The following is a 24,623-nucleotide window of genomic DNA, read 5'->3' as shown; positions in this document are numbered from 1 at the left end:
ACAGCACATTAATGATGAAAGGCTTTTTTCACAAAGATACATAAAATCACATCGTTCCAAATCAAAGTCCAAAGTTTTATGCATCTAAAAGTTCTAGTTATATGTATCTTATAACTACAAAAGTAAAATGGCTAGAGCTAAACCAAAAGCAAAATAAAAGAACCATATTCAAAACTACCAATTACCTTTTTAACCCATCCAAATTTCTTAGTGTTGTTTCGCACAGGCAATGAAAGCCATCCTTCTAGTCTTGATTCTATCAATAAGCACAAGATATGAGGATAAATATAACAATTCTCCTAAGAAAATGAGAACTATCATAACATTTTAATAGAAAAGTCATAGAACAAATCAAATACGCCCCTCAGAATTTATCATTATATTATTATCTAGGCTGTAATAATGATGCAGGATCAGTATAAGCAAGTTATGAAATGCAAAACAAAATCCAGGTTATACCACATTGGGACTATATATGCTATAGTTTATATGGTCAAATGCCCCCTGCTGATTAAATTCGTGCATCTGCAAAGTTCAGCAGAAAAGTTGCAAAAAAAGAGAAGCAGTTCTCTATTCTCACTGATACAACTATATGAGAAATTTTTTTCCTTTGGAAGAAGAACTAATTATAGATTTACTGCATATATATCTTCTTTGAAGAGAAAATCTTTTAAGTTAATAATTACATGTTCAGAGAAAATGGATTTTTTAAATGGCTAAAATAAAATTAAATGAAGTTGTGTAAATTACAGATCAAATGTGGTTAATAAGCAGCAATATAACCAGAAGATTTCTAAATTCCAAAACAGCAAAATTGGTAAAATTCTAGTTCAACAAACGAAACTGCCTGAATCCTTAGAATTTGTTTCAAAGGCATTTGATCAGTATCATTTAATGAAATAACTAGGGGCAAACCAGCATTTTTGGAGGTTATTCTAATAATCACCTACTGAACTATGCTAGGTGCTTTCCATAAATTGCGTCACACAAGGACACAACTCTGACTCCAGTACCTATCTATACTCTCTTACATCAACAACCTTCAGACTCTATAACAGAAATGCTGCCATTAAAAACAGCCCATATACGGGCGCCTGGTGGCTTAGTCGGTCGAGTGTCCGACTTTGGCTCAGGTCATGATCTCGCGGTTCGTGGGTTCAAGAGCCGCACTGGGCTCTGTGCTGACAGCTCAGAGCCTGGAGCCTGCTTCAGATTCTGTGTCTCCTTCTCTCTCTGCTCATCTCCACTCACACTCACTCTCTGTCTCACAAATAAATAAACATTTATAAAAACAGCCCACATCACGTGAAATGTCTGGATGCGGTCCTACACCAACTTAAGGGACTTAATCAGATGATCTAACAATTTGAGTGAGACTGAAATTTACTGCTAAAATCTAAAACTTCAATACAGTTACTTATGATTTATATTATATACTGTTTTATACCTGGGAAATGTGGCAACAATATAAAAAAACTATAGCTATTTCACTTTGCATTCAATTAGTAAGGGATTAAATTTTACCTCATAGTCAGCTGCTCATACACTAATTTCCCACGGCATTTACATTAGACCTGCACTTATACTAACTTTGTGTTCAACATAGTGATTTTATGTTTTCCATCTAGTTTTTCACTTAAACTCTAAGTCCTTTCAGGACCGAGACTGGGTCGAACTGTCTTTTAAGGCTTAACACAATGTTGACTAGCTAAGCACTCAGTGAAAACCTATATACATCCTCGCAAACAGTCTACGTGCTTTTTTTGTACCGTCACTCTTGATATGAAACTTCAGGAAGAATTTCTTGCTGGATGAAAATGGACGAAACGGACGGTAAAACCATACGCTCTTTAATGATCTGAAGTTTACAAAATAAGTCTATCGAATATAGTAGCAATGCCATGTGACAATACCTTTAAAAATTCTTTATTCATGCAGCACTTTCTTTTTAACGGAGACCAGAACAATTGGTTAGTGGATAATTAGTCAATGTTACAAAAACTTTGCAGAAGGACTGAAATTAAGGGGAGGGTGACAAACCCCAAAGGTGAAAGATTTTCAGGATATCACCTGTACCATCAGGTTCCGATGAAATAGGTAAGTAAGGCAAAGATTCTTCTTCTGAGTCAGAATCAGAGTCAAGAAGCATATGAGAACTGGAAGGCTTAGTGGCAATATTGAGAGAAGTAGAGGAACGTTGGTAGGTGAATGACAAGGATTCCATAGTGCGTGACTGAGTGATATGAACTAAACATCCAGCATGAGAGGAAGTAAGAATGCAGAAAGAAGTTAAGAGAAAATAAAATGAAAACCTGAAAAGAGAGCTTCCTGTAATACATAGAGAGCTAACTTAAGCAAATATGTGGAATTTTCTTTTGCATTGTTTCGCAACCATTTTTGTCAAAAATCAATAAACACTGTAAGTTTAAACTGTCATTTGAATCCCCACTCCAAGGAGTGGGCTTTTCTTAAAGAAATGACAAACATTTTTCTCAAGAGCAGAATCAATCAGAGGGCTTAAAACAATCAACTGCTTTATCTTTAAGACGAAGCCGTTTAATAAAAATAGCCTAAGAGCTGAAAAGAAATCCATACCTGGAAAGCCATCATCGGCCTCAGCATCCCCTGGTCCACTGCCTATACTGGAACTATCCAGACCCATATGCAAGGCCTGCAGCTGTGACCGCAGCTGCTCAATGTCACTGTCTTTACTGTCCAGGGCCATCTGCAGTTCAATTCGAATCTGGCTCTCTTCAGCTATTTGCTACAAGAAATCAAATTACATCAAATTAATCTGATGCCATATACCTCATAATTTCCTTTCATTCAATTAACAATTATGAAGTAACAGAAATGCCCTATAACCGATAAAATACGTGCAGACATGAAAATAATTCCTCTTAAAAAGAAGTCTTCGATCTAGAGTTCAGAAAGTATTCTTACAGCCTGCATTTCATTCAGTTCTTTCTGATACTTGATCATCTGCTGGGTCAGTTTTTCACGTTCAGATTTAAGCTCCATATGTAGCTTTCTATTCTCTTTCTCTTTTCTCCGCACATCAGTGTCACTACCACGCTTGACAGGTTCTTTTCGATTCATGATCTCGGCCAACTTGTTCACAGCCTTAAAAACATAAACATAACTTTGTAATAAAATACATCGATGCTTCTTGATAACTCACCCAGAGCAAGTTATATGACCACTAATAATCTCCTTCCCTATACATACAGGGTGACAGAGAAACACTGTCTATATTAAGTAACACACCCTCCATCACTCGTTACCCTTCTCCAACCTACATTTGTTTCTCACGCTCATGTTTTCTAAGAAATATAATTTAAAATGTTTAAAGTACATCAGGTTTGATCTAATGTCACTTTCTATTACTGTGAGTTTTTAGTTCCTAGAGAGACTTTTACGAGGCAGATCCACTTTTATCCTGGAGGAAGAGAATGCTGCACTGGCATCACATTAATAAAACACAGTATGTTCAACCAGAGAACTAAGCATGTGGGACCCACAAAGATTCACGCAGCATGTACAACCATAAATGTTGGCAGAAGGATGCTCAAATGTTTACTCTCTCTAGTTTCTTAAAAGCAGAAACACTTACCAGATTACAATAAAAAATTAGGAGGGAGTGTGATTCCATATGGAAAAATTAAGGAAACCGTAAGTAAACACTGAATTGGACAAAGTTAATAACCACATCTAGCTTCTTCTAATCTGGCAAAAATCAGGTAATTGTGATTGGTTCACAAATACTGATTCATTCAATGACTGCTACAGCCAATCTGTAATGCTGGAAGTAAAATGTAAAAGAGAGAAGAAACTGAAAGAATTCAAAATCATATTTAGACTTTATTACACATACTTGAGTTTTCAGTGTTCTCTCTGTTAATAGTTGCTTCTCAAATTGTGCTTTAATAGCGGCTGCACTTATCTCCTCATCTTTCAGCCGTGACAGCTCTGAAATATGGAAAAACGCAAAAAATTATATTAATAATTACAACAACTGACAAAACATTAGGCATATTTAAAATATAAACCTTATTCTTTGTTCATACATACGTTCTTGAGCATCTTTTAATTTGTTATTTAATTCTTCTTTCTCATTTGCAAGATTGGCAACATCACTAGTTAGTGTCCTGTTAGTTTCTTCAAGCTAAGAACGAAAGTGGAAAGAAAATCATATCACAATTTACAAAATTTAAGTTATAAAGCAATAATTCAAAATGAAAGTATCCTAGAATGTTGCTAACATTCTTATTTTTCTAAGTACATCTATATCTATGCTTCGTGGCTTTGTGGAAACTTATCGAAATTCACCCTTGGTGAAAATTTCACTGACTGTGATAGACTTCATATGCACCCCAGGAAGCAAAAACATTGCCCTTCTCTCAAAAATCCTTAGCGGTATTTTTAATGAGAAAAACATTTAATAAACTAAAAACAAACAAATACTATAACAGATCTCTGCATTTCATCATGCAGAATAAAATTTTTAACTGTAGTATTTCCTCCAGGACATTTTAAAACGAAATAAAATTTTACTAAAGAAGCTGACATCCTTTTTTATTCTCTCCAAATCCTATTCCTATTCTTCCTTCCCCAAAGAAATTTTATTGTGAATGATATGCTCATCCTTCCCATCAATGATTATATCCTTTTATTACAAACACGTTTTATGTGATTTTAAATTGTCCATAAACAGCATCACACTGTATCTTTCTGTAAATGCTTTCACTGGAGATCATATTAAGAATTAAATTGTTGGGATGCCTGGGTGGTTCAGCGTTTAAGCATCCGACCTTCGACTTCGGCTCAGGCACGATCTTGTGGTTTGTGGGATGGAGCCCTGTGTTGGGCTCTGTGCCGAGAGCACAGAGCCTGCTTGAGATTCTCTCTCTCTCTTTCTGCCCCCCACTCTGTTCTGCTCAAGCATGTGTACTTTCTCTCTCTCCAAATAAGTAAACTTAAAAAAAGAATTAAACTGTTGATATATAAAGATCTAATTAAATCCTTTTAACTGATACAGCAGTCCCATCTTCTACCACATACCATTTATCCATTCACTCATCTACTGAGAAGACTGACTGCTAAGACATTTGAATTTCTTGCTATTACAAACATTTATGCTGCTATAAAAATTGTACCTGAATTTCTCTACCATATTTATCTTAACATCAACTTTCTTTGGATTATGTGAATATTTAATTTTTCATATTTAGAATACATAATATTTAAATTGCCACATTATACACTATACTATACCATACTAAATCTATACTCCTCATAGCTTTAAATAAGAATGTCATTTCCCACACACCCTTCAAACACTTGAAATTAGATACTGAATTCTGCCATCGTAATGAATACGAAATGGTATTTCAAAGTTATTTTATCTAGCCTTTCTTAAAGAGTATTTAGGTTAAGCATCTGCTTATGTTTTTAGGGTTTTCTCTTTTGGCCAATTTTCCTTTTGGACTGTTTAACTTCTTCTCATTGAGCTCGAGAGTGCCACACGCGTTCTAGATACAAATCTCGTTTAATAAAAACATTACAAGTGTCTTCTCCCTGCAGTTTGTGGTCTTCTGCTACAGTGAGTTCTGGATTTTGTTCTGTTTGAAGTTTTTCTTTTTCATCTTTAGATCTTTAAGATAGCTAGAATTTATTCTTGTTATGTTGTAAAAGGTAAGGATCTAACTTCATTCCTTCCCACACAAAAAGAGTCATCCCAAACCTTTCACTGCATCTGTATCCTTTCCCACCGACGTGTCTGTCCACGCTGCTCTCACAGACCAAGGTCTTTACGTGCGAGAGTCTACTTCTGGCCTCCCTACTTATTTCCGCTGAACGGGAATAAGCATCCCTGGCTCCAATGCCACACTTTCTAATCAATGTACCATTTTAATGACCCGGATAACTGATAAAACAAATTCAACTACTTGATGTTTTCCGTCTCCTTGAAATTCTCATTACAATTTTTTTCAACTTACACAGGACTACCTTCATGGTAGTTTCAAGATTCTTTTGAACTAAGATTTGTTTAGCAAGAAAAAAATGGTTTACACTGTCTTCTGCTTTGGCTTTTTCCCTTTCCCTTTAGTCCTTTCACTCCGAATTAACCAACAGGCAGAGCCAATGCAAGTAGTTCTTCTTTTGAGCCTCTTTCTGCCAAACGACACCGAGAAGCTAGTGGTTCACTGGATAAAACGTCCCAAAGCCAGAAGACACAACTTTGCATTTCTGTCTGCAGTACTTTCCTAGCACTTCTAAGTAACATGTGTGATACAGTAATTTAATTAAAATCAAAAAAGGACTAAAAAACTTTACTTACAGATGCAATTGTAGCATCTTTTTCAGTGAGTTCCTGTTTGTGTCTAGCCATCATCTCTTTGATCTCAAGCTCTTTCATGATTTTCTCTTTTTCCAAATCAGAATATTGCTCTTCAGCAATTGAACGAGCCAGCTGCTCAGAATCTGCTTTGGTCAAGGTGATCTCCAGTTGAGCAGCCAAGGAGTCCCTACATTTTAATGATACATAATTTTAATGTTCAATTTTCACTAGGAAGTCAAAGTTTCTAATACACTTCATCGACAAATTCTTACTGAGGGCACAGCAGGTACTGTTCTAGGAGCCGAGTGCCCAGTTATCAACAAAAGAGATAAGAATCTCGGTCTGTACCTTTCGTCCTCGAATTCCTGTTTCTTCTGCTGTAATTCTTTACAAAGTTTAGTCTTTTCTTCACATTCTTCTTTAAGTTCTCTCACCTGTGTTTTATAGAGAGTCTAAACAGCAAAATAGAACAGAAGAAACACGTCACTGCCATTATCACCCATCAGCAGGAACATTATTTCTACATTCAAGGTCTATCCTTGAACACTGAGTAATGTTGGGCCTCCGAGCAAACTAATAGTTTAATGGGCTTTTCTAGTAATCAACCAAGTAACTAATACAAGTTCTGCTAATAACTTGGAAGCTGGATTTAAATTTTTTTTAATTAATTATTTATTTGGGGGGGGGGGAAGAGAGAAAGCGCGCACACACGCAGGCCCGTGTGAGAGAGTGGGGGAGGGACAGAGAGAAAGGGAGACAGAGGATCTGAGGCAGGCTCTGTGCTGACAGCAGAGAGCCCGAAGTGGGGCTTCAACTCACACACTGTGAGATTGTGACCTGAGCCGAAAGTCAGACGCTCAATGGATTCAGACATCCGAGCGCCCCAAGAAGCTTGCTTTTCAACTGGGTATCAGAATTTCTCATTAAATGACACAGATTGGTAGGATTAAAGAGGCAAAGAAGTATACTACTAATTTAGACAAGGAAATTTTGTTGGCTTAAATAAAACAAAGGTGACATTACTACTTCATATTGTAAAACTGATTTAAAAAATGCAAACATTAAAATGACAATTTCTTCATGAAAATTCTTCCTCAAAAAGCAATGTTTTTTAAATCAACTTCACTGATGTGCTTAGAACTATTTTTCTAGCAATGATAATAGATTTCTGTTAAGCTATCAATAGTCATTTGCCCAGCTATTCTTTCTACATGAATTGTGTGGTATAAAACATCCTATCCCAATCTGTCTGATGTTTGCTAGAAGAATCTATCCTAAAGACAAGAATCGTTTTCCTCATTCTGCAGCAAACTTTTAATTCTACAAACACGACAATTTTCAAACTAACGTATCCGGAACTTACTGAGAAGTACTGCTCTGCTTCAAGCTGATCTTGGAGTTCCTTCATTTGCCCGTCTGCATCTTGACGTTCTCTGTGGGGACATTAAAGCAAAGGTTCAAATAAGCTACCTATATATTAAACCAGCAACTCTTGAAATGTGGCCTAGGGAACCACTGGGCATCCCTGGAGCCTTTAAAAAAAAGAAGTCCCAAGAGGTCAAATTATTTTCGTAATACTGATCACCAGTGTGGTGGGTTTTTTTTGTTTTTGTTTTTTCAAATTCTCATTCTCTCACTAGTAAGTATAGACTTTTTTTTAAAGTTCTATAACATATGATGTCATCATTCCAACAGCTAATGAAATATGTTTGTATGCTCTTGTGTTTTAAAATTTTCTCAGTTTTGGGGCTCAGTCGGTCGAGCATACAACCCTTGGTTTTAGCTCAGGTCACGATCTCACGGTTCACGGATTCGAGCCTGCATCGGGCTCTGTGCCGATAGCACAAGTCTGCTTGGGATTCTCTCTCTCTCTGCCATTTGTGCTCCCACGCTCTCTCAAAATAAACAAACATTTAAAGTAAGTAAATTAAACAAATAAAATTTTCTCTGTTTTGATTTCTAACACAAAAAATATCATGAGATATAACTCACATAAACAAAAATTTTGGGGGGCCCTTCATAATTTTTAAGAGTGTAAGGGGGTGCTGAGGCCAAATAGTGATATATTAGAACAGTAATACTAAATTACATATTCTCACACATTCACTGTGATCAGCCATTTCTGCCCAACTAGTAGAATTAAAAGAGGACCTGAGAATTGGTCATCTTAGGATGAGTGAAGAAATAACTGAGAAGGGGCCAGAGGGGAGGAAAGACACACAAGTTTTTATGTTTTATTAAAAAAAAAAAAAATTTTTTTTTTTTAGTGTTTATTTGTTTTTGAGAGAGAGAGACAGAATACCAGCAGGAGAGGGGCAGATAGAGACAGAAGAGGAGACACGGAATCGGAAGCAGGATCCGGGCTGAGCTGTCAGCACAGAGCTCGACGAGGGGCTCGAACCCATGAACCATGAGATCATGACCTGAGACAAAGCTGGATGCTTATCCAACTGAGCCACCCAGGCGCCCCTAGCTTTTATGTTTAAACACAGATGTTTAAATTGCACAGATCTAGGGGCGCCTGGGTGGCTCAGTCGGTTAAGCGGCCGACTTCGGCTCAGGTCATGATCTTGCGGTCCGTGAGTTCGAGCCCCGCGTCGGGCTCTGTGCGGACAGCTCAGAGCCTGGAGCCTGTTTCAGATTCTGTGTCTCCCTCTCTCTGACCCTCCCCTGTTCATGCTCTGTCTCTCCCTGTCTCAATAAATAAATAAATAAATAAATAAATAAATAAATAAATAAATATAAATTGCACAGATCTGTACATTTTGTAAAAATTCACGAAGCTCTACATATCACTTGTGTATTCTTTCTGTATGCATTATTACATATATGTATGCATGTATCTTCAATAAAGAAATAAAATTAAATAAAAAATACGTAAAATAAAAAGTGAGCCTCACAACCCATTTAAGAGGTTGTGTTGAAATAAATTCTGGAGTTGTTTTTTTTTAATGTTTATTTATTTCTGAGAGAGAGAGAGAGAGAGCGAGCACGTGCAAGTAGGGGAGGGGCAGAGAGAGAGGGAGACCTCAAGTGGGCTCTGTGCTAACAGCAGAAAACCCAATGTGGGGCTCGAAACCCACAAACTGTGAAATCATGACTTGAGCCGAAGATGGAGGCTTAATCGACTGAGCCACCCAGGCACCCCCAATCCTAGGGTTACTAAGAAAACATAAAAATCACAATTATTCCAAGTCTAAGCTAAGGGGAAAAAGGCAAATTGGAGAAGAACACCACATATATGATACAATTAGAAAACAAAAACGCTCCAAAATCTACAAAAAACTCAACCCTACATACACTGTACAGATACAGAAGAGTAAATAACGAACTATCACAGTAGAGTCTTTCTGGCGAGATGAACTACGTCTGCAGTCATTAAGGGGAACATTTACTGTTTAGTCTGAGTATTTTATAGGGAAAAGACATTTAAATACCACCTAGATATTTAAAAATATACACAGCAAGAAAGACTCAGACCAAATGATTTAATCATACTGTTTTCCATCTGTGTGTTACTTAAGGCTTTTATTCTTATTCTCATTTAACATAATTTGGTCACTTTGTTTACTTACTGGCTCTTAAAACCTCCACATAAAGAAAGTTATCACTCATTGTCACTTTATGTGTTATATCTGTATTTTACTATTGAGGTGCCTGCTATTAAAAGCGAGGATTCTAATTTTTCTGAGTCAAAAATGGGAAAGATGCTGATTAATACTATATAAAAGGTCAATTTTTGGAATGATCTCATCATCATCGGCTAAGCCCATTTGCAGCAAACCTCAGTATAATTTTAATATCCTCGAAGAGCTGCCATCATCCACTTACGTGTAACTTTAAACACCTAACATTTATTAGGTATTTAAAACAAGTACTTTTCAAAAAAATAACCCATTATACGTACATGGTTACAATGAAAAAGTATAGAATGGCACAGAAAAAATCGGCCAGAAAGGTAGCGGTCTCTCTTTCCACACGTCTTCACACCCTCAATTCACTCCCCTGGAGGAATTCACTTCGTTTCAATTCTGTTTTGTTCTTTTGGTAACTACGTCCACATCTCAGCTTATTTCTTGACACAAATTTAAACTCTTCTTTACTAGTTCCCTGCTGCCAGAGTGGGGAGTTAGCTCTTCCTATCCCTCACCTCTCCCCAGCTCTCCTAACACAGCCGTATCACTGGCCTCAGCCATACAGCCAAGCCTCACTTCCTGCTCCACCAACCACAAACCACAGCCTCCCCAGTCCGGGTGAGAACCGCAATACTCCCACCCACCCTTTCTCTTGTTTTTGAAATTTGACGAGAACACGTCCAAATGCGGGTCTTTTCTTCACTTATTTTCGGTTGAGTCCTTTCAATCTGACGACTTCTCTTCCCACCACGGGAAACCTGTTTTCCATTATTTCTCTAACAACTTCCTCCTCTTCCTTCCTTCTCTAGACTTCTCTGTCTGGGGCTAGAACCCCTGGGCCACACACCTTCTACGTCATGCCCTCTTCTTCCACAGTCGATGAAATTTCTTTGAATTTTTCTTTAAACCATCCTAATAAATGTATATGTGGTCATTTTTCATCTTTAACAGCTCGTTCTCATTCTGGCTGCCCTTTTTGCTTTACGCCGGCTTCTTGTTTAACGGAAGTACTATCTCCTAGAAGTTTTGATCAATACTAATTATTACTAATAGGCTTTTTTTATTTGTTTGTGCTTTCCTCTTCTTTCCTGAATATATTCCTCATCTGGGGGTACGTTTCCTTTTTCTTTATCACAGTCTTTCTCTTTAGTACTGAACACTTTCCTCAAATGCCTGGTGATACTTGGTTATTCATTTACAGAGGCGGCAATAGGTAGAAGTAGTAAAAACAAATCGTTGGGGAAGCAAATATCATCTTGAGGGATAACAGCGGCACTCAACACATTACTTAAACAGAAAAAGAGAGCAAATGTGGTCAAGAAAATGATCAAAAGACAACCCCCAGGTAAACCAAAATTAAGGTAATTTACATGTGGATACTCATATATATGAACAAAACTTTGTCTCAAACAATTTACTTACTTTCGAAGTTCAGCATTCTGCTTTTCCAAGCTCATTTTCATTTCCATGAGATGATTATTCTCCTGTTTTAACTGCTTTTCTGACATTTTTAGTGTGTTAACTTGCTGTGTTTGCATCTTCAAGTCATTTTGTGTAAGGCAGCGCTTTTGAGTTTCTTGCTCTATTTTTAATGTCAAGTTTCTGATCTAAAAAATAAATTGTATACTTGGTATATAAATAAATTCCTTTGACTTTGATTTATTTTTTTAATGTTTATTTATTTTGAGAGAGACAGAGAATGAGAGTGTGAGAGTGAGAGTGAGAGTGAGAATGAGAATGAGAATGAGAATGAGAAATCATGAACTACAGTTCATGACCTGAGCTGAAGTCGGACGCTTAGCCGACTGAGCCACCCAGGCACCCCTTGATTTTGATTTTTCTTATCAATGAAGCTTGCAGCAAATATGATCATGCAAAACAGATTTTTGTCCTTAGGCAGCTAATTCACTTCACAGTAAAATATTTTTTGTATTTCTGTTGTCGTACTTTTTAAAATAAAATATGGTCTTTAGGGTAAAAATAACTTAAAAATTTTAAATTATGATTCATTTAGCATATCATCCAAATTCAGTAAAATTAAAGGTTGCAGATTATAAGAAAAAAATTTTAATTATGAAACCAACATTATGGATAAACCTACGTGGACTATGAATTCATTACATAGTTTATTATTACTTATTAGTAAACTTCATACTCACATCTTCATTTAGCACATCTTTCTGCTTAAGGAGTTCATTTATTTTCTGCTGTGACTGTTTGAGGTCACAGTCTAATATAGAGCATCTCTTCTCAGCTTCCAGCAACAGGTTTTCCACCTTCTGCTTTAACGTCCTTTCCTCTGAGAGGTTTTTCTCCATTTCTATTGCCACAAAAATGGACACAGTTGTGCATCCACATACCAAAAAAGCATATCAAATATGTGACACCATGCTATGAAAACTGCTGTCAATGATGCTGCCTTAAAAACATTTTTTTAAATTTCCAATTTAATACTTTCATCACTCTCCCTAATGTGTTTGAAATGTCAATAGTTTCATGCTTAGAAATCAGGAGTTTGATTGCCAGTGTCCAGAAAAATCGACCACTCTGCAATATTACATCTATTCTAACTGGAGTAAAATTGTGCCTTCACTTATGATTCTAAAAGAGGCTTACACCTTTTTAATAAAGACGTATTTTATTTTCCTGCTGCCCTGTGCCTCTTGGTGTTACTTTTCTTACCCTAAAACATCCCGGGTAGATTCTATGACGTCTATGGCTCTTTCCATGTTAGCATATTACTATGCAGAGAAGGACAGTTATGCTCTGGGGAAATGGCAAAGGACAAGCCGCTGGGACCAAAGTTCCTAAGGTTAAACCCTGTCTCTGACACATCCTAATTATTTACAAGGGCATGTTAGTTAGGCTCTCTGAGGCTCAATTTCCCCATCTGTAGAATGATACCAGTACCTGTTCTCCCTTACAGGGATGTTACGAAGATTCTTAGTTACTATCTGTGTGGCACTTAACAGCTGGCTGGCATACAAGAAGAATTTGATAAGTGCTCAGTATTTAAGGACAATGTTAAAAAGACCTAAAGAGAATGTTCACAGTATTATTTTCAAAGAAAAAAAGCAAAAAGTGTATAAAAATTTCAGAAAATATACAAAATAGCATCCTGATTAGTAAAATTGTGGTTAATCTTTACTTCTTTATACTTTCCTGAATTTTCTAAATGATTTGTAATGAACTTTTAATTTGTTTTATTAATCAGAAAAGGCTTTTAAAAGTGAAGAACAGGAAAAGTTTATGTCTAAACAAGTGATTTCATATTAAATGTCAGTTATTACCATTAAAGGATTACCTTTTGATGTACTGATTAGAAAATCTTTTCAAATCCAATTGGGCTCCTCTGCTGTTTCATACCTAATGCTCGATATTGAATTATCGTATTACAAAGTTATATAAGGGAAAATTAAGCCTATGAATTTTCACTTTTTAATGAATTGCCTTCAAAAGTGTGGAAAAAATGAAACTATTCTTCACATTCTACTAATAACAGCTAATATTTCTAAGCATTTTCACGTGTCATTGCACTTGGTCTTCAAAACAACCTAAAACGCTTACCTGTCTAAGAAGAAACAAGGCACAAAAAAGGTTAAGTAACTAGGCAAGGTCACATGACTAGTTTTCATTAGTAAGCCATAGTCTTAATCAAAGGAAGCTACGGAATGGCAGTGGAAAAGCCAAAGGCTTTTAGAGCCGGTCTGAGCACCAGCAACATTTAAGTTTTGTGTACTCCTATAAACTACGAAAGTCACCATACATCTTATGTTAGTATTCTAAAAAGGAGTTTGAAAAAAGAAAACGGTAGGTACTATTACTCTGAATTGGTTCATTTTTATCAGTTCAGAGATAACACATGGACAGATACACTCACTTAAAAAAACAACCACTCTAATGTGGGCACAGAGAATAGACAGGGGCATAAGTGAACTTACTGAGTAGGTGATGAAAACACAGATTCTATGACTTGTTTTGAGTGGTGGTTACACGTGTGTATTACAAATGCGAGAAGTGCAATGTGACTGCACTTGAATTACACCTCGAAAGAAATGCAACTCTATCTTCTAGGCCCCTGACAGGGAAACATGGCCCACTAATTTCCACTCTTGTAATTAGATTTTTCTAAATAAAGCACTCATTTCATCTCTTAACATCCTTAATTACTGCCTTAAACTGATTTTAACCAAGAAAGCTCCAATTTAAATTTCATTCATTAATTAAAAGGCTATTTTTTTTCCAAATTATTCATAAATGTTATGCTTCAATTTAAAATAAAATTTCTGCTTAAGAGTTCTATGAATCTTTCGCAAGGATCTTTTATTAATTTCCTTTGGAATTTCAAATCCTTCGTAATTATGAACAGTTAGGAAAACAAGAAATTATCCTAAGACAATTCCAAGATACAGGCTGGTTTGTGGAAAAGTTAACTCTGTTATTTTACCCTATATTCATTAGTAGTGGATGACTTTGACCAGATCTAGCTAGTATCTTCATCATGACAGAGTTCAAAATATTCAATGAGCTTGTATTCTAGTTAGGTCAACTACTATTTCCAAAATACTTATTTTGCATAAACTGGCAACAATTTTGTTATACAAACTGGTAAATGTCAAACTAAATATTACAAAAATAGCAAATCCCCCCAAATCTGAAAAGATACGTCTAGAACCTCATGCTCTTTATGCCTGTTACTATTGCTATCACTGAAATATTCATTTCTCTCTGATCCTTATATTTGGTTGAATAATTCAGTATTTAGGACTTCCATCTTAGAAATGATCGTTGCCATAAAGAGAAAAAATGATATGTATGTAAAGCTTCCCTAATGTTTTTCTTTCCAGTTCTCAATATTTGACAATAAAATATAAAAAAATATTTTTCAAAATCAAGAGTTGACTACAGAATCCATTCGTAGGAAAATGCTGCAGAAAAACCCTCTTAGAAAAAAGGCATACCTTTCATGGCTTCTGATTTTGCTTCTTCAATGGATTCATAAATTTTATTTTTATCTGCCAGCCGTGCTTTTGTAGCCTTATGCTCAGCTTCTTCTTGCTCTAAGCTCTGCTGTATAACTTTTAGTTGGTATGTCATATCTATTTCCATGTTGTTCTTTTCCTATTAAAGATTTAGAATAGCAGCGATCAACAAAAAAGACTGGCTCACAATTTCAAAAACTTATAAAGCTGTTTTTTACAAGCTAAGAATGTTCAATACTTTCCCTCCCCCCTTCACTCAAACTTCTTGTAACAATGATCCACGGAATCCACCTGTTCACCTCCTGCTGAACCTACGGCCCATCCCTCCACGCTGCCATTTGGAGATCTGCACTGAGAGTGTGTGATCTCAATGAAGTAACACATGATATTCTCACCACCAGATTCGACAAACACTTTTCAGTAGTTACCCCATTTTGACTCACTGTTGCCCTGAAACTATTTCCTTGACATACCTGAGTGCACTCACTTGGCTCCCCGCTTCCTGTTCTCACCTTTTCTGTCACCTAGGAAGTTTCCCCCCAGCTATTCCTTAAATGCTGGTCTTCTCTGGAGGCGGCGTTCTTCAGCCACTTCAAGCTTCTATATCATTATTTCTCACCTTTAAAACCTATCTAATATTTCCCTTTGCTGTATCTGATGACAAATTTTCAGGATCCTCTACCATTTACCCTGATATTCCACATAGGAGACTTGTTTTAAGTTGGGACACTTCAATAATAGAAGTCAATCTATTTTCTCTATATCCTCAAAAGATTTTCTAATTCTTTGTTTCTATAGTTTGTATCATATATGTAAATATTTCTTTTGCTTTTCAAATAAATCCTTAATACTGAAAATGATTTTTTTTTCTTTTTTTAAGTTTATTTTGAGAGAGACAGCAAGTGAGCATGCGCAGAGGAGGGGCAGAAAAGTGGGGGAGGGGGAGGGAGGGAGGGAGGGAGGGAGAGAGGGAGAGAGGGAGAGAGGGAGGGGGAGAGGGAGAGAATGAATCCCAAGCAGGCTCTACATGGTCAGGGCAGAGCCCAAGGCGGGGCTTGAGCTCACTAACTGTTGAGATCATGACTTGAGTCAAAATCAAGAGTCAGATGCTTAACCAACTGAGCCACCCAGGAGCGCCTAAAAATGAGGTTTTTCAATCCAACAACAGAGGAATCAACTCTGCCCTGAAAAACCAATGCTCTAAACAATCTTTTCCGAGATAGGCTCTTGCATTCACACAGCTTCAGCTACTTCTGTACCAATGACTCTCAAACATTTCTAGCTTCAACATAGTTTACTCCTTTACGAACATCCTAAGGCACCTCAAACTTAGGACTAAAATAGATTTTGTCATCATTTCTTCTGAAAGAGCTATTTCCTTCATTCTTCTCTCCCCTTTATTCTTTATGAATTACTGTTACCATTATATATCTTGTCACCATGTAAGAGCCTAGAACTCCTCCTTAAATACCACACATATGCCTTATCTGAGCCATCACTAAGTGCTACCAAATATTCTACCTCCAGATATTTCTCAGATTCACCCCCCTTTTCCATCCTTTTAACCACCGTACCAGTTAAGTCTCCATCATCTGAATTACTGAAAACGTCTCTGACTAGTCTCCCCCCTTCTTATCTTGTCCTCCTCAAATTTATTCTCCACACATGGAACACAACGATCTATCTTAAATGTATGTCTAAAAAGAGCATCTAATTTAAAGCCCTTCAGTGGCTGGGTCCGTTGCCTAGAGAAATTAAGTTTAACAGAATATTCAAACTCTCACATGATCTAGCTCATGCCTAGGTCTGTAGCTCATTCTGGTCAGTGAATTCCTCACACCTGACATGAGAACCACACTGCAGTCTTCAGGTGCATTTTGGCCTGATGTCTATTTTTATAAAATTTCACTGGAACACAGCTACACCCATTCCTTTACGTATTGGAGCAGAGCTGAGTTGCAACAGATTATATGGCCCTCAAAGCCTAAAATATTCATTGTCTTTTGCTTAAAAGATTAAAATCTGTTGACCCCTGCTCTATACTCCAGAACTATTGAGCAGTTAGCGTTAAATAAACCAGCTATGCCTTTTCTATTTCCCATCTTATACTTTTGCTCCTGCTGTCCTGCCCAACTCAGAATGTGCCTTTACCCTGCCAACCAATCCTGCCCTGTCAGATTAGGGCTTCGTCCTGTGCGTCCAATATACCCTGTCCATTCTTCGAGTGGTCTGTTTATCATGCTGTGTTAGAATTATCTGTGTACTTTGGGGCACCTGGGTGGCGCAGTCGGTTAAGCGTCCGACTTCAGCCAGGTCACGATCTCGCGGTCCGTGAGTTCGAGCCCCGCGTCAGGCTCTGGGCTGATGGCTCAGAGCCTGGAGCCTGTTTCCGATTCTGTGTCTCCCTCTCTCTCTGCCCCTCCCCCGTTCATGCTCTGTCTCTCTCTGTCCCAAAAATAAATAAACGTTGAAAAAAAAAATTAAAAAAAAAGAATTATCTGTGTACTTTATTAGTGACTTTAGGTACTACTCCTTAGATTGTATTTTTTTTTAATTTATTATTTTTTTAAGTAGGCTCCACATCCAACGTGGGGGCTTGAACTCATGACCTAGAGATCAAGAGTCACATGCTCTACCGTCTGAGACAGCCGGGAGGCCCCACCGTGGGACTGTTAAAGGCAAGCAAAGACTGCATCCTGATATTTCTACCACAGATGATACATTAAATACTTGAAAGAATGGACAAGTGAACAAAAATAACACCTTAACTGCACAGAGCCTAAAAATCATCCCTGGCTTACAGAAGTTTTAAAGAAAAACTTTTCAATGCCAAAAGCCATTGTAACTTTCTATCATTTTAAAGACACGTTGTAGGGGCGCCTGGGTGGCGCAGTCGGTTAAGCGTCCGACTTCAGCCAGGTCACGATCTCGCGGTCCGTGAGTTCGAGCCCCGCGTCGGGCTCTGGGCTGATGGCTCAGAGCCTGGAGCCTGTTTCCGATTCTGTGTCTCCCTCTCTCTCTGACCCTCCCCCGTTCATGCTCTGTCTCTCTCTGTCCCAAAAATAAATACATGTTGAAAAAATAAAATAAAATAAATAAAGATACGTTGTAGTCAAAATCTAAGTTTTCCTTGGGTCCCTAGGAAACATCCACTGAAACCATCCAGTGGATGGAGAAACATCCACTGAAACCACACCGATACCCCTTATTTTAGAGTTAAGTTTTCCAATCTAAAACTCTTTGTCATTTTCCTACAAAATATAAAGCTGAACATGTGTTACCTTTTCCAAATCAGTAAATCTCTCCTGTAGTTGTCTCTTCTCCATCTCTACTTTTGCTAATAAGATTTTGCCATTCTTTAAGTCTTCTTCTAGGCCAGATATTCTACCTAAAATTGCAACATTTTAAAAACAATAAGCCCACAAAGTATACATATGTTAAATTAAGAATAAAAAATTTTGAGAAGTTTTATAATTGTTGGTAGAGTGCTTTATGGCTAAGTCAACTGGAACCCAAACCGTCACTTTGGGAGGTGGTTTTTGACAATTTAAAATATTTCACACTATTTGAAAGCAAACCTTCTATTCATAAAATTTTCTATCAATGCATTCCATATGTTATGCTTCACCTAACAGAGTAGTATATTCAGAAATGTGCTATTCCAGCACACACATCCATCATCTAAAGTTATTTCCAAAATATAAATCATCAGGATGAATTCAAGTGCAATCTCTACTTTATAATACCTTGTAAGTCATTAATTATCTCTGATCCGTGGGTTCGGTCCCTCCTTTCAGATTCTAGAACTGACTGAAGATTGATAAATTCCTTTTCAAGTTTTAACTTGGCAGTCTCCAGCAGACAATTTTTATCTTGAAGATCTCTATTGTTAGATTCCAGCTGCTGAATCTGTTTTGTACTTTCTGCCTGGGTTTTTCTTAATCGGGCTGCAGTATCAGATTCTGTTCTCAGCAAAGCATTGGTTTCATCCAGCTGTTATTCCATTCAAAATCAAACAGACAACAACACGAGTGTATATAATGAAAATACTTCTGTTTATCAGCCTGTTACAAACTAAAGTAAGAAACAAACCTAAAAATAGTTTCCTAATGATTTCCCTTTAAAATCAGAGGCAAAGGCCTTTCTGTAACATTCCCAATTAAAATCAGTATTAGTAAGTTATCATCAAGAAAATTCAATATCCTATTACAAATGGAGATTGACCTACTTGTCTCTGGAGTTGATTTACTTTCTCAGTGGATATTTGAGAGTTCTGATTCCTTTTTTTCAAATCTTCAAGTTGATCCTTTAAACTGTTAACTGTGATAAAAAAAAAAAGCATTTCAGTGGGAAGCTTCGACAACACACACATACATACACATTTAATTTTTTTCTTGGTAAGTATTTAATATTCTACACCACAAACCATCGTTTTCCAAATTTCGTTTCTTGTCTGCTTCGTGATCAGCTTTCCGCTGATATTCTGCATTTTTGTGCTGAAGAAGTGCCTTTTCTCTTTCTAATTGTCTTAATGCTGATTCCACATTTTTCCTTAAGGTAATCTGAAATAATGCTTAAAGTTACTATCAAAGGAAAGTATGTATAAAAATCAAATGAAAACACTATTTTAGTATTTCAAGCAGATAAAAAAGAACTTTAAAAAAGGCTGTAACTGCTGTTTTGTTAAAACTTACAACAACGTTTTCCATTACTTTCAAAATAGCACACCTCTCTTAAATTATTAAGACCATACTGTTAATGGTTTACTACTGAAAGTCAAACTTTCCGTAACTTCCATTACCACTGAACCATCTTCACTTAACATAAACTATGCATCTGAAATGTTAGGAACAGAAATTTAAAAGAAGAAACAATGGTCACTTTCTGTTGTTAAGCCAAGTAATTGACACAAATGCAAATTTTTTTACGTGAAATATCTACACATTCTAAATTCACTCAAGTTTGCAAACCCATAACAAAATGAGGCTTATCACCAAGGTTATCCTGTAACTTTAGTCCTGTTCGCCAGGGCAACATAAGGTGGGTCTTACTATGTATCAAGATGGGTGTTAATATGGCTCTAAGACAACTCCCTGCAGGGAAGGCAGGCATCACAACTTGTAGCAAACAAAAATATTAATGAAAAGCACACAGCAACTTTACCTCCTCTTCTAGCTCCTTTGCTACCTTCTCAAGGCGAGTGTTAACAGATCTAAAGGATTTCAAAAGAAACAGTGATTTACAATAAAAACATTTACTTAGTATACATTCAAGATGATCATATAATTACTTTATAACTCTTCCTTTTTGGTAAAACGTTTGAACTTAAATTTTAAAAGACAACATTTCGTCATCTAAACAACATACTTGCACTTCTGCTCTAATTCTTCTTTGGCTTGTATCTCAGTGCTAAGGTGTTCTTCTAACGTGTATAGTTTTTTCTGAATCTGTCCGGAAACAAGAAACTGTAATTATAAATTTTGGTCACATTTAAAATATGAGAGGCTTAAAGACAAGGATAAGCTGTTTTTTAAGCTTCATATAAGATCCTTTATAATGGTACAGTTTTTGTACCTTCTTAATGTGACTTTTACCAACATAAGGAAAAAATTCTCCATCTCTTGCTTTCTATGTATGTAAACATTACGTAAATATACGAGTGAGACGCTCTAATCTTGGCAGAATTCTTCTATGACGCCAAGTCTCTCATTCATTATGAATAAAGGAGACGCTCTGATATGCTCCACTGTTCTTCTGCAGGTTATTTATGTAAAAATACTGTCACACAGTGTACTTACAAGATGAAAAGGTCTATATCTGAAACAAATATTTGGAATATTTAACTGCACTTGCTCAAAAATACATTATTTCTCTTAAAAATGAGAATTTAAGTTCTTTATATCTTTCTACACAGTGCCGGGAACACTACTATAAGGAGTTACGGTCAGTAAGTCTTCCAGGAATGACGGCTAATTGATTATAAGTCATTTCCTTGCCATGCTTTACATCTTCTTCTAGGCCAGACATGTTGATCTTTAAACCAACTGCAATTATATTACGTACTAAATAATCCATTTTTGGAGCATCATTACCTTCATAAAGGGCTCAACTTTTTGAGTGCCTTTTATGCCTTAGGTACCATGTTAGGCACTTTACAAATACTGTCTCATCAACCCTAACAACAACCCTAAAAAGGTGGTAGGTAGTGTTGTATGTACTCAATAAAGAAACTGAAACTCAAAAAAGGTGAGTAACTCTCTAGATGGCTTAGCTAATAAGTGGCTGTGCCAAAAATCAATCCCAGTCTATTAGATTCCAAGGCCAATATTCTTTCTAGTGATTAGGTTTCTTTAAGAAACTCATGGTTTCTTAAATATTTTATACATCTTAAGCAAAACTATCATTTTTCCCTAATAAGAACACACAGGCCAATGAACAAGTCATGTTTAACTACTTTTGGCTATTATTACATTAGTATAATTTGATCACGCTTGTTTTCACTTGTTCATTCAAAATTCTTACTATCAGTTATATATCCTTAATAAATAAAAATAAGAAAATTACATAATAGACACTTAAACAATAAAGCCATAGGGGCAATAATAAAAAAAATACTTGGTAGAAACAAGGCTGGGAACTTCTCTCTTAAGTAGATGTAGCACTCCAAATGCTAGGTGGAAAATGGCTCTATCAAAACATTGTCAGAGGGATGTGTTTTTCTCAGTTTTTCAACATAAGTGACATCAACATACCTCTTGGCTTTCCTATTGAAAACAAAACAAAAAGGAAATTTAAAATGTATGCATGCTTTATAAAATTCCTAAAATAAACCACGCCAAAATTATCTAACCAATCTTTTTACTTTCTATAAATTTTAAGGAGAAAATGTTAGCATCCTCATTAACGTGTATGCGTGCGCACGGTTTACTTTTGTGTATGGTTACAAATTATAGAGGCCGCAAAATATTGTTAGTTTGATAAAATTAACCTTTGTTTGAATTCATTCCCACTCAAAATATTAATTTCTCCACAATTTCTGTACCCTGATAGCTTATTATCTATATTTTTAGAGTACTAAGATTATAAAATTTTCTGAGATTGTAGATGTTTATAAACCTATCACTTTTTTGCTATTAAAACTATGCCTAAAAGCTATGTTTAATTCATCTTTTTACTAGCCACCTATCTTCCACAATACTACCTGTCAAATAAATCCATCATCTCAATGTTTTGTGAACTGTATTACAACCAAGAACACCAGAAAATGGTTCAAAAAGTAGCATCAAATGAACTTTTTAAACACATGGATATTACTAAATTAGTCGAACATGTGACTAAATAGTAAAAATTTATACATACTTCATTTTTCCTTGACTGTATTGAATCATTTTCTCTGCAAGATGGAGAGTCACTTAATAACCTAGAGGGAAAGGCAGGAGATAAATTCTTTGCATGTCATTTTAATCCATTTTCTAATATCCCCAAATTATTCTCATAATTAAACTCCAACCACAAAGATTTCTCTTTTTTACTTCAACATATTTTAAATGAAGCACTGTTTTCCCCCTTTAGACATTTGTATCATTCTCAATAATTTAAAATGCTGCACTTGTTCTGCCCCCCACTCTTATCTGATGTCCTAGTCTTTAATATTGTTGAGACTGGAGTCACTATATGGCCTATACCTTCCCCCTCTTCATCTCATTTTGAGTTCCTAGAACTATCTTATCTAGATATCTTCTAGAAAAGAGACCCCTCTCCTCCTTTTCAAAGATAACATCTCTTGATTCCCAGGTCTTAATACATAAGTCATCACTTCTATTTAAATATCAGTATCTCACTTTAACTGGGTCCTTCCTCACTGCCTATAAATATGCTTGGGTTTCTCCAGGCACTCATATCCTCATCTCGGTGAGCATGACAAGAGTTTTGAGAGTACTACCGTTGGCAGGGTGTCCAACTCATCCTGGTCTACCTAGAATTTTCTCAGTTTCAGCATGAAAGTCCCTGGCCATATCCCAGGAAGCCCCTTGGTCCTGGGCAAACCATAATGGTTGGTCACCCCTACCATTCCATACATAGAAGTACCAAGTTTCTCAAATATGTTTCTCCAATGTCTTTAATGCCTCGCTATGTGTCAAAGTCAAAAGTCCCTCAGTATAGCACACAATAATCACCTGCTGCTTAACTCCAACAGTTTTTAATCTTTACACCCAATACTCACTGCAGTCAATCAGTATTTACTGGTCTTGTGCCAGGCTCTGTGCTACATGGAGAGATTGTAGGCAAAACACTCACAATCTCATTAGGTCTTCCAAATGATCAAAATACAACAATAAGCACTTTGTGTTTGAGCCCTAGGACCACACTACTCTGTCCCAACACGTGCTAACATGCCACACTTTGGCTTCCATGGTTCACCTGCCCACAACTGTCACCTAACCTCCCCACATCTCGGCCACTCAAAACCCCTTTCTTGTTTTTACAAACGCCACCCCTTCCCTGAGGTCTTACCGGACTTCGTACCCTCACCCCAAAGATGTGACTTTTATTTTTCTTCAAAACCATTCTATTTGAACCACCTCAGATATTTTGGTGCCTTTCTTTTTTTCCTTTTTTAAATGTATGTACTTTTTAATGTTTTTTTTTGTTTGTTTGTTTTGGTTTTTTTTTTTTTTTGAGAGAGAGAGAGAGAGAGAGAGAGAGAGAGCGCGAGCGTGAGCTGGGGAGGGGCAGAGAGAGAAAGGGGTACAGAGGATTTGAAGTGAAGCAGGTTCTGTGCTGACAGCAGAGAGCCCGATGAAGGGCTCAAACTCACAAACTGTGAGATCATGGCCTGAGCTGAAGCTGGATGCTCAACTGACTGAGCAAATCAGGTGCCCCAAGATTTATTTATGAGAGAGAGGGAGAGAGAGCAGGGGAGCAGCAGGCACAGCGGGGGTCGGGGAACAGAAGAACCGAAGCTGGCTCTGTGTGACAGCAGCAAGCCTGATTGGGCTCGAACTCACAAACTATGAAATCATGACCTGAGCCAAAGTCAGACGCTGAACCGACTGAGCCACCCAGGTGGCCCAGTACCTTTCATAAGGCAAATATCACATTCTACCCTTCATTACGACTATATTATTCTCTTATATCCCTCATCAGTTGATAAGTTCCTTCAAAAGTACGTATTTGGTCTTACTCTATATCCCCCAAAGAATACAGAACAGTGCCTTGCATTCATTTGTAACTGAATACAACATTCAGAAATAATGGAATTAAATGAAAAGTAACTTTTGATAGTCCTTTTGAAAAAGTCAGCAGTTTAAAACAAATGAGCACTTTATCTTCTATAGTCCAGAGTATCACAGTAAGACAACTCTTATAGCACAATCTTGAAAGCAATAAAAATGTAACAAACAAATCACATACAAATTTTCTCTATAGTAGGTAAATCCTATAAAAGGCAGCTGATTTCCCACAAAAGCTTTAGGAATTGGGAAGGTTTCTACATCTCCTTTATCATCTTCGATGTCATCAAAGTTGCTGCTGTCTATGTCACTGCTGAGTTCAGGTACTACAGGAGCTGCCGCTGTTAGAAGAAAAGAAATGAATTGTTTTATGCATAATTCAAATATACACTAGCCACCCAGATTTTTATATCAATTACAATATGTGATTGTG

General features: G+C 36.7%; 1 protein-coding gene across 6 annotated transcripts in view; it reads right to left on the bottom strand.

The window, feature by feature from the left end:
• ROCK2 (Rho associated coiled-coil containing protein kinase 2) overlaps positions 1-24,623 on the bottom strand; it is a 141,605-nt gene that overhangs the window by 15,310 nt on the left and 101,672 nt on the right. For 3 of the 6 annotated variants that reach the window (XM_043604519.1, XM_043604517.1, XM_043604520.1), the window contains exons 9-29: positions 24,372-24,531; positions 22,317-22,377; positions 21,710-21,721; positions 20,325-20,404; positions 20,121-20,169; positions 19,384-19,519; positions 19,186-19,277; positions 18,704-18,950; positions 18,239-18,345; positions 14,937-15,096; positions 12,135-12,295; positions 11,398-11,582; positions 7,704-7,773; positions 6,689-6,792; positions 6,341-6,527; positions 4,072-4,165; positions 3,875-3,969; positions 2,944-3,123; positions 2,596-2,764; positions 2,071-2,247; positions 186-256 (exon numbers count right to left, since the gene is read on the bottom strand). In XM_043604519.1, coding sequence (XP_043460454.1) covers positions 186-256; positions 2,071-2,247; positions 2,596-2,764; positions 2,944-3,123; positions 3,875-3,969; positions 4,072-4,165; positions 6,341-6,527; positions 6,689-6,792; positions 7,704-7,773; positions 11,398-11,582; positions 12,135-12,295; positions 14,937-15,096; positions 18,239-18,345; positions 18,704-18,950; positions 19,186-19,277; positions 19,384-19,519; positions 20,121-20,169; positions 20,325-20,404; positions 21,710-21,721; positions 22,317-22,377; positions 24,372-24,531 — 2,597 coding nt within the window. The remainder of the gene's footprint in view (positions 1-185; positions 257-2,070; positions 2,248-2,595; positions 2,765-2,943; positions 3,124-3,874; positions 3,970-4,071; positions 4,166-6,340; positions 6,528-6,688; positions 6,793-7,703; positions 7,774-11,397; positions 11,583-12,134; positions 12,296-14,936; positions 15,097-18,238; positions 18,346-18,703; positions 18,951-19,185; positions 19,278-19,383; positions 19,520-20,120; positions 20,170-20,324; positions 20,405-21,709; positions 21,722-22,316; positions 22,378-24,371; positions 24,532-24,623) is intronic. The other 3 variants (XM_043604521.1, XM_043604522.1, XM_043604518.1) reach the window with 2 other exon arrangements.

This window comes from Prionailurus bengalensis, chromosome A3 (assembly GCF_016509475.1).
Source record: "Prionailurus bengalensis isolate Pbe53 chromosome A3, Fcat_Pben_1.1_paternal_pri, whole genome shotgun sequence".
In the NCBI taxonomy this organism is placed as follows: Eukaryota; Metazoa; Chordata; class Mammalia; order Carnivora; family Felidae; genus Prionailurus; species Prionailurus bengalensis.
The sequence above is the reverse complement of the archived record's forward strand: the minus strand, read 5'-3'. Positions and strand labels throughout refer to the sequence as shown.